Source organism: Cyprinodon tularosa, unplaced genomic scaffold (genome assembly GCF_016077235.1).
Source record: "Cyprinodon tularosa strain WSP-4 unplaced genomic scaffold, ASM1607723v1 ctg16, whole genome shotgun sequence".
Lineage (NCBI taxonomy): Eukaryota > Metazoa > Chordata > Actinopteri > Cyprinodontiformes > Cyprinodontidae > Cyprinodon > Cyprinodon tularosa.
In genome coordinates, this window is record NW_024038437.1 from 935,269 (window position 1) to 945,259 (window position 9,991).

The 9,991-nt window shown below is 36.8% G+C and overlaps 1 protein-coding gene across 1 annotated transcript in view; it reads right to left on the reverse strand.

Moving 5' to 3' along the window:
• Positions 1–9,272, reverse strand: part of kcnq1.2 (potassium voltage-gated channel, KQT-like subfamily, member 1.2) — a 312,827-nt gene extending 303,555 nt beyond the window's left edge. The window contains exons 1-3 of the mRNA XM_038280410.1: positions 9,074–9,272; positions 3,581–3,665; positions 2,591–3,254 (exon numbers count right to left, since the gene is read on the reverse strand). Of these exons, the coding sequence (XP_038136338.1) occupies positions 2,591–3,084 (494 nt within the window). The 5' untranslated portion in view covers positions 3,085–3,254; positions 3,581–3,665; positions 9,074–9,272. The remainder of the gene's footprint in view (positions 1–2,590; positions 3,255–3,580; positions 3,666–9,073) is intronic.
• Positions 9,273–9,991: the final 719 nt, after the last annotated feature.

Sequence of the window (9,991 nt, forward strand, 5' to 3'; positions counted from 1 at the left end):
CAGGACACTGTAAAAAAAAAAAAAAAGAATTGCAAAAAGAAAACCCTCCACTGATACCATTAAACAGTTTTAGGGCACAACAATCACAATCCATTGTAATATATTTTACAATGATTTTATTATATATAGCATCAGCATAAGTGTGTTTATTATTGCAAGGTGGAAAGAGAATGACAGATGGCCATAAAATGTTTAAAGGAAATTAAATCTCTTGATTTGAACAATCGTATATTAAATCATAGCAGCAGATTGCCTTTAAAAATCTCATATGTATTTCAAAAATCTAATTTGTAACCATGGTTACTTTACTGTGAGGTTTGATGTAGAAAATAAGTGAACAAAGACTTGTATGCATGACTATGGAGAACATCAGACATGTCACAGACAATGCTGGTGGAGCAGCAAAACTGACATCCTGGGAAAGTTAAGATTCGAACTGCAGAACTTTGAACAGCGAGACAGAGGATCCTCAGCAAAGAAAATCTGCTATGTGGAGAACATTTGGTCACACATCTTACCCCCAGAGATCAATAATTCAGGTGAAGAAAATAAAAAAAAACAAGCACAGATATAAGTTCCAACCACTTGCATTTTCAGCCAAACAACATATTCAGAGACTAATCACGTGGTTACGAGAGTAGCAAAGAATAAGCTACTATTTAAAGCCAGCAGAGATGCTGTTTAAGGTTGCAGCAGACAATAACTTCGAAGAAGGTGGCCTGATCTGATGAGTTTGATGAAATCAAACTTACTGAAGTAATATTACACTTTGGGAATGGTCTTTGTTAGCAGGAATAATTACCTGTCTAGAGTTTAGATAGATAGATAGATAGATAGATAGATAGATAGATAGATAGATAGATAGATAGATAGATAGATAGATAGATAGATAGATAGATAGATAGATAGATAGATAGATAGATAGATAGATAGATAGATAGATAGATAGATAGATAGATAGATAGATAGATAGATGGTAAATGGCATGTACTTATATAGCGCCTTTATTCAAGTCAGGAGACTTGACCAAAGCGCTTTAAACTACATTCATTCACCCATTCACGCACACACTCACACACTGATGGTGGCAATCTACATTGTAGCCACAGCTGCTCTGGGGCTCACTGACAGAAGTGGGGCTGCCGTACACTGGTACCACAGGGCCCTCTGGCCACCATCAGTAGACAATGCAGGTGAAGTGTCTTGCCCAAGGACACAACGACACTGAAAGTCGGAGTCGGGGCTTGAACCGTCTATCCTTCGATTTCAGGGCAAACTCCTACATCCAACGCCACTGTCGCCCCATAGATAGATAGATGTAGGTAAATAAAAGGTGATACATATGAGGGTCAGCTGGAAGCTCATCTTCAAGAAGAGCTGAAGAGCATTTTGATGGGAGCTGAAACAGCTTTCACAAACAAGACCACTTTGGATGGATATGTCCTGTACGACTGAAAATCTACACCAGCCTTACTACAGTACCACACCTACAATCAGCTCAGTATATAACAGCATGCAGCGATCTATTTCAACTCCAGGTCTTAATCCAATAAATTATCTATAGCAATACTTAAATGGGATTTAAAAAAAATAAATAACCATGACTAATCAGGTAATTTTGGAAAACTGAATGAGAAGTAAAACCTTTATTTTTATTTGTGAAAAAGGAGGCTGAATATAATTGCACACACGTTTAAGATTTTCAAAATCAAAACACTTTGGAAACATCTAATCTGCTTCCACTTCAGGTATACACTCCTTTGTGTTCACCCACCACATTCAGTTCCTGTAAAGCGCATTGAAGTTTTTTGTTTTAAAGCGAAAAAATGTCATAAACTTGATTGAGGATGAGCAGTTTAGCAAAGCATTGTAGGTTTAGGGGTGAATGTAAACAGTGTCCAGTGGGGGGCATTTCAATCGAACCTCTATGATGAATATTATTCATAGTTTTGATCTAATCTGACCTAAATCCTCGTGCTCTGGGCTTACAAAGGCTAAACTGTGGAATACTTATGAGCTCATAGAACCTCTTTCTCTCACATATTACCAGAGCTTTCTCCTATATCTGATAGGAGTCATTTCATTTAAAGGCTAAAAATGTTACTACCACCCTTAATGCAAACTGGGAAAAGTTATCCTCCTTTTTAACTATTAAGAAGCTGTGACTGATTTCAAACAATAATAGCTTTTAAAGACACAGCATCAAATGGTAAATCAACTTCCTAAATCCAATTTAAATATTTTTTATGATGTTTGAAAAGCTTTACATATTCATAATGTGCAAAGTTCCCACCCCAAATCTAGACTTTATTTGCAGATTCCATGCTTTAAGAAGGGGTTTGAAGATTTTCTTGACACTTCCCTTTTATGTTACTGGAAACAAGATCCTAATGCTGGAAGAAGCACTTGGTGTAATTAACAGAGCCAGAGCACAGAAAACTTTCTGCCAAAACTCTGAGGTTTAGTGGAAAGGACCTTGTATTAGTACCAATCTATTTGCATTAAAGTCTATAAGGAAGTCAAGCTCACAATTAAATTTATTTGAAGTTTGCAGCCGAATAAGAAAAAATAGTAGCAGATTGGTACTCACACTAGAAAGTGGTAGAGGAAGCATTTCAATCCTGCAGGTCTTTCTAGAAAGTTGTAAACATCCCCCTGCATGCTAGTCTTAATGTAAGGACTCTGGAACTCCTTCTGATGATTGCGCAGCCAGCTGGAGCGAGGCAGAGGTGGCGGGATAGGGGTCACAGACGGTTGGCTGTGTGCGATCTGCAACTCCGGATCCTTTGTGTCAGCTGGAGGCAGGCAGGGGAAGCCTGATCCATTATTCACCGCCTGGGGGTCTATTTCCAGCGAAACTGGTGAGTAGCGGCTGATGTCAGGTGCAGGAACCCGCAGGGCGCTGCAACCGGTGGTGGAACCAGCGGAGGCTGCCAGGTCCATCTCCTGGTCCAGGCTGAGGCTGATGCTCGTGCCGGCACATCCATTGGGGCTGCAGCGTATGAAGGAGCTCCTCATCCTGCTGCCGTAGTCCCGTTGTACATGGCAGGTCATGTGGAAGGAGCGGGCTCGCCTTTCCCCCATTATGCCTCTTTAGGGTGGTCTGGCTGGGGCAGAGGGGGCTAACAGCGACTTTAAAATCCTGGAGGTTCTGACCAAGGTTCTGATAGGAGGGAGCAGCCCAGCAGAAAATGAGAACTAGCTACCTGCAGCTGAGAGGAGGGCTCTTTGTGGGGCTTCATATGTGTCCATACCTAAAAAAGAAAAGGTGGCATGAGTCACAAAGATGTACAGTATAAATATCATCGCTTACATAGTGCACTGATCTTCTCTTGTTTGACCTTTATCTTAAATATTACTTCGAATGAAAGTTTAGATTAAAATTAAGCATGCAAAGTTGCCATGACAACATGTAAACAATTCAGGAGAGTTTCACAGCTTGTAAAAATAGAAAAAAAGCTTTAAGCTGAAAGGAAACAAAAAGGCCATCTTCATCACCATTTCCAAACTACACATTATATTTAGTTTAATGGTATTTCTAACTCATTAATATGAAGCAACAAAAGAATTGTGACTTAACTGTTAGCTTTCAGAAGTCACCAGCCAGTTTTGTGTTTCTCCTGCTGGGTGTAATAGCTGCATTTCCCTAACAAACTTGCACCACACTGTAGGGATATCATGTAAAAAAAAAAAAATGTAAATGCCCTTATGTTGAACAAAAAAATGCATTTAAAATCACACATGAATAAGTTTGTTCAGGCGATAACTCTGCAGGTAAAGTACTTTTAACTATATGAGGGACTAGGCTATGTCAAAAACAGTTTAGTTTTGAGAAAAAGATCACATATCCGAGGCTTAATGCATTTTAAATTGTTCTGTAAAGCTGTTTGCTATGAGGAGATACAATACAAACCTTAATGCTGCACCAAATATGGAATAGTAATCATTATTATAAAATCATGTTTGCAATATGCTTTGTTTGTTCTAGCAGTCAGCACAGGATTTAGAGATGGGAGGAATTCCTCAAAAATAATTTACAACCAAAGGAGTAACTAAGCAAGATCTATAATTTCAATTTTACATTTTTTTTTAAAGAGAGCGGAGTGAAGAGAATTTGTAAATAAAGCTACTTCTTGACCTCAGAACTGAGAAACGTCTGTGATAGGACTACTTTGATGCTCAAAAATGTATGTTCACACTTGGTATTTTCTAAACTTTGTAGAATATTCAGCTAAGAATTATTGAAAGCCATTAAAATAATTAAAGCTCCTTCAGTTGCAAAGACCTGTTGATCAGAAACAAACCTTTTCGGGGGATGTTGTTGGGAGAATTTCATTGTTTGCTGTTTTACTACCACTGGGGCTTAAAATGACAGTCCATTGTTTCAAGCTGAAGATTTCCATTCATAAAAAACAGTCTTATAAAAATGCTAAACTGAAATGCTGCATTCTTTTGACCTCTGTCATCATAATAAATAAATAAATAACAGGTAATGCTGTGCTTTTATTTAATGTTTTACACCGTTCCAGTATGCAGCACCCTATCTCATTTCCACCGTCTCGCTCTGACGATTTTCTTTTGTGAAATCTCCATTCTGCGTGATCGCTCTGGATGGTCAACAAACACCCCTCCCTCTCTTTCCCTCTCCTCCATCTGGAAAGGCAAAACAGATGCACCACATGCACTAGGAATATATATAGAGAGAAAATAATTCAGCTGTCCACACCAGAGTGTAAGCCCCCGAATGTGACCTTTTGCTTAATGGTTAAACAAAAACATGTCACATCAACGTGCAGCTGGATAAAAAAAATTAGACTCATAATAATGCAGAGAGCTGTGGCAACGTGCATTACTGTTCACTGACTTCTCTTTCACTTTTTTTGTCCTCAACAGCAACAGTCACATCAGATGGACACTTTGAGGCAGAAACAGATTATATTCAAACCTAAAGTTAAGGTGCCATGGAAAGAAGCTTATATCCTTGATTTTTCGTTTTGTTTTTTAAAAAAAAGCTGGTTACTTAGAAGTTTTGTGTAATAAACAAACACAAAATAGAACCAAACTAAGAAAAGAAAAATGATACATAGAGGTTTAGCAACAAAAACACTGATGGTTATCATAGTGGCTCAAGAGCAGCCTGTAATGCTATCTTAGAAACTCTTGGCTTCGTTCAAAATGTGAATAGTCCCACACATTCACATCTTCATACTTTGGACCTTGTGCTGACGTATGACATTGAAGGTGAAGAAAAGCAGTATTCCCTCACAACCCTGCCCTCTCTGACCACTTTTTGATAACCTTCAGGATTGATTTAGCGGAGTTCTCCTCCCCCAAAACAGGGTTTCCCTTTGGCAGATCATTATTAGATGTGTCACTGAGCAGTGCTGAAGAGTGCAAAAGTTTAGCTTATTCCCCTTCACAGGTTAATGCAGAGCTGTGCACTCTGAAGCAAAATGCAAGGAAACTGGAGAGAAAATGTTGCTTTACATGCCTACGGGAATCCTAAGCAGTCTGGAAAAATTGTTTACTGCTGTATACAAGGAACCTTTTTAACGCAGGATCAACATATTTCTCCTCATTTATAGAACAAATAAGAATAATCCTAGATATCTTTTTAATACAGTTGCCAAACTCACCCAGAGCCATAGCTCTGTTAAACCGTCCATCCCACCTGCTCTTAGCAGTAATGATTTTATGGGATTCTTTATAAATAAGATTATTTTTATTAAAAATAAGATCATTAGCACTCCTCTAACTATGAATGGTTTATTTGTGGAAGGTGAGGCAGCATCTGTGGCAGCTGTAGAATTTGAACAGGATTTAGACTGCTTTGATTCAGTTGAACTTTCAGAGTAAGAAAATTATTGCCTTAATCTAAGCCTTCAACTTGTATGTTAGATCCAGTTCCAACCAGGTCATTTAAGGAAGTATTCGCTTTGATCTCCTCCTCCATTTTAGATGTGATTAATCTATCCCTGTAACAGGGATATGTACCAAAGGCTTTTAAGGCTGCTGTAATTAACCTTAAAAAAATATAATTATATAACCTCAAAAATTTTATCCAATCTTCCTTTCTTATCTAAAATTCTTGAGAAAATAGTTGCCAAACAAGTGTGCAACCACTTACACTATAATGAAGTTTTTGAAGAGTTTCAGTCTGGCTTTAGAGCTCATCATAGCACTGAAACAGCTCTGTTGAAGGTTGCTAATAATATTTTTATGGCCTCAGATAATGGACTTGTATCTGTGTTCGTTTTGATACAGTCGATCATAAAATTCTTTTAGAAAGACTTGAATACTTTGTAGGGATTGAAGAAACAGTGCTAGACTGGTTTAAATTGTATCTATCTGAGGATTTCAGTTTCATTTTCAGTTCCACTTTGTATCTCTACTTCTTTCTGTATGTCTGCTTCTGTCTCCTTGAACCCCACTCGGCCGATGGCCTCTCACACTGATCCTGGTTCTAATGGAGGTTTCTTCCTGTTAAAGGGAGTTTTTCCTCTCCACTGTAGCTACAAGCATGCTTAGTGTGAGGGATTGCCTTTGAGTCAATGAGTTAATGCAGTCAATTGGTTTTCCTTAGATAGAAAACTTTAAATCAATTTGACTCTATGATCTGGTTGAATTGCAAAGTGCCTTGAGAAAACATGTGGTGTGGATTGGCACTATGTAAATAAACTGAATTGAATCTGCAACCAGACTCTACAAGGCGACACTACAATAGCAATAACTTGTGCAATGTATAATGTGCAATTTACTGTTTGATACTCTGTGCAACAACCTGTTTCTACATATTTGACACTCCGTGCAATAAATATAAATATCCATCTATATAAATACCCATGTAAACACCCTGTGCAATAACCCTGTATAATGATCCTACTATGAAAAACTTGTTTTATTTAAATTTTAAAAAAAGCTGTCATATGCGGACACACTCTATATACTGTATATACCCCATACACCTCTTTCTTCCTTTGGCACATTCTTCTCCTTTGACTATTTGAGCTGATGTAACGAGTTAATTTCTCCACTGTAAGATCAATAAACTATATCAATCCATAAAGGATTGAATTGAAAAAGTGGAGTGCTTGATCTACTGTGCAAGTTTGCATACAGTAGATTCAACTAAGAATCTCTTAATATAATTTAAATCTTCCTTAAAATGGGTTGAGATCGAGACTTTGACGAGACCATTCCATTATATGAACACATCTCAATTCTAAACTGTTAATTGCATGCTGAGTCAATGACAAAATGCAAGTCAATGTTAACTGTTTCTATGTGCTCTTCCAGGGGGAGTGAAACCTGTAAAGTCAATGACTTAATGCAGTCAGCTAGGCTACCTGAGAAGAACATTTTTTACTGATTTTTCTGTATGGTTTGACTGAATTGCCATTATAAAGTGCCTTAAGATGACGTGCTGTAAATAAATAAAACTGAATGGACTTGTAGTGTCCGCTGTTTATTGAGAGACTTTCGACCCATGAATTGATAACAAAAGATCTTTGAATATAGAGGGATTTCTTCTAGGATTGCTCTGTATTTAGATCCATCTATTTGCGCTTTGAACAGCTTTCCTGTCTCTCTCCCTGGAGAATAATGCTTCCATCTCCACATTTTACAGTGACTATGGTATATTTACAGTAATGCACAGTGTTAGTTTGCATGGTTTTTAACTGTGTTCCCTGCATGGCTTTTGGCAAAAGATGAACAGAACTTATTATAGCTTCCCTTCAACAATAACTTCATTATTGCCTCTTTTGATTAAAGGCCAGATTTGTGAATAAAACTGAGGACAGTTTTTCTCACCTAAGCTATAGATGAGCTACTCTGTGTCTCTTGGCTGCCTCTACAACTAATGTTTACCTTTTTCTGGATTTGTTCAGGTGCATGACCATGACTTTATAAAATATGTAACTTCTGAAAGAATTTGGATTTACTGGAATTATTAGGGGTAACTGAATACAAGGGGACTGAAAGCAAATGTTGAAATTTTTTTAAATGAGCTTTAAAAAGATATACATGTTGTTCAGTTTACAATCATGCACTAGTTTCCTTTTATGTGTGACATAAGATTCTCCTTAAAAAGTTCTGGGGAAAAAACATGAATATTGTGAAGAAGTTTATGAGTTATAAAAGTTTTATTCTACTATATAAATGATTACCACTCTTTTTATCAAAGAAAACAGGTGATATCAGTAGGGCTTCTTGTTCTAAGATGTATTTGTGCTATGACTAGTTTAAGTTTTGTTTTTTATGCTTGTCTCAGTCTAAAAGGTTGCTTTGATGTAAAAATAAAATAAAAAAAGAACTGAGAAGGCTTCATAAATAGTTTAATGTTGCTTTTTGTTTTCTGAATCCCTGTTTGGTTTGGATTAAAATAGTTTAGGACTGACATCTCCAAGTTGAACAAAACCTCATCCCATTATTTGGGAGTTATCTAAAAAATGTCATTAAACTAGATCTAATGTAGTTAAGAAAAGTGAAAACTCATCCTTTTTTTTCTACATTTGAAAATGACATTTCTATAGGAAACTATACTTAAAACTGAAAGAGGAACACTTTCAATTTTTCACTCACATGAAAAGTTGGCAGACAGCTTTTATTTCTTAAAAATAAATAAATAAACAAACAAATAAATAAATAAATAAATAAATAAATAAATAAATAAATAAATAAATAAATAAATAAATAAACAATTCACCCTATATGATTGGAAAAAAAATCTCCTGGTGATACAAAGGCAGGGGTGGGGGACTGCAATTGAAAGCAGGTACCTGAGCTAAAGATGACTTCTGGCTTTGAAAGCAGCACCATAACACACAATGTATCCAATTACCGAGCACTGTGGTCTAAGAGAGCTGAACCCCCCGGAAGGTGGGCAGTAAAACATAACTCTTCCACACCGTTGTTTACTGTTTATCGCATAAATAAATCCCCACATAAGAGATGGGATTTATTTAAAATAAATAAAATAAATAAAAAATAAATAAAAGTAACTGTCCTCAGAAACTATGCAGCAGACGGGCAAAAATTATAAATATGTCAACAACAACAAAATCGGATTTACCTTAAACTCCAAGCTGAAGTTGTAATCTGCAAGTAATGTAAATTCCGGCTGAGACAAGAAAAAAATCCCTTCAGAGCTTTTCAAAAAAACAAACCCCATTCATACAATGCGTATAATAAATAAATCATCCAGCATCGTTCAGAAACAACGGCAATATCGCGAATGCAATCAAAGCAGCTGTCTTCTACCGGTTCCTGCCCCTAGGACCTGTCTCCTTGAAGCGCATCGCAGCTGCGCCTGGCCATATGCGACATTTAAAGGTTATTGGACATTGCACTACCGTCAATGTAAAGTCAAATATAACCACTATCTATGCAAGCACACTCAAAAGGCGTGATAATTGTCGCATTTTTAAAACTCTATATGCCTTATTTTCCATTTATTAACTTGCGGTTTAAGCTACTATTTACACTAAAGTGGACCTTAAAACCTAATGCCAGGCGTGTTCAAATCATTTGGAGTTGATCAGAAAATATTTACATCCTTTCTGTTTAAATATGAACTAAAGCAAAAATGGCACTTAATGTATATATTTTGTTTTTATAAAGCTTTGAGTTTTGAATATGAAACCCATACTTGAAATTTTATATTCAAAGACCAGATTCAATTAAATTATCATTTGCTCATATGAGTAGGAAAGTCATAATAACGAGAGTTTGGTTGCTTAAAATGGGCTTATATAAACCAATAAGGGTCTCAGTTTATCATCGTGTACAGTAGCAGTTGGAGCAAAATGTATCAAATATGTCAATTTTCCGGAGAGTCATTGAAGGCAGCAGCTGTTTGGAGAGCAGCAGCTGGCAGATGGAGAGCTAACAGCTGGTCACGCGTATGGAGCGCTCGCGTTTATGGATAATATCTAAGAAGATAAATAAAGGGAGGATATCACAGATGATTTTTAAAACATCATTCCCTTAG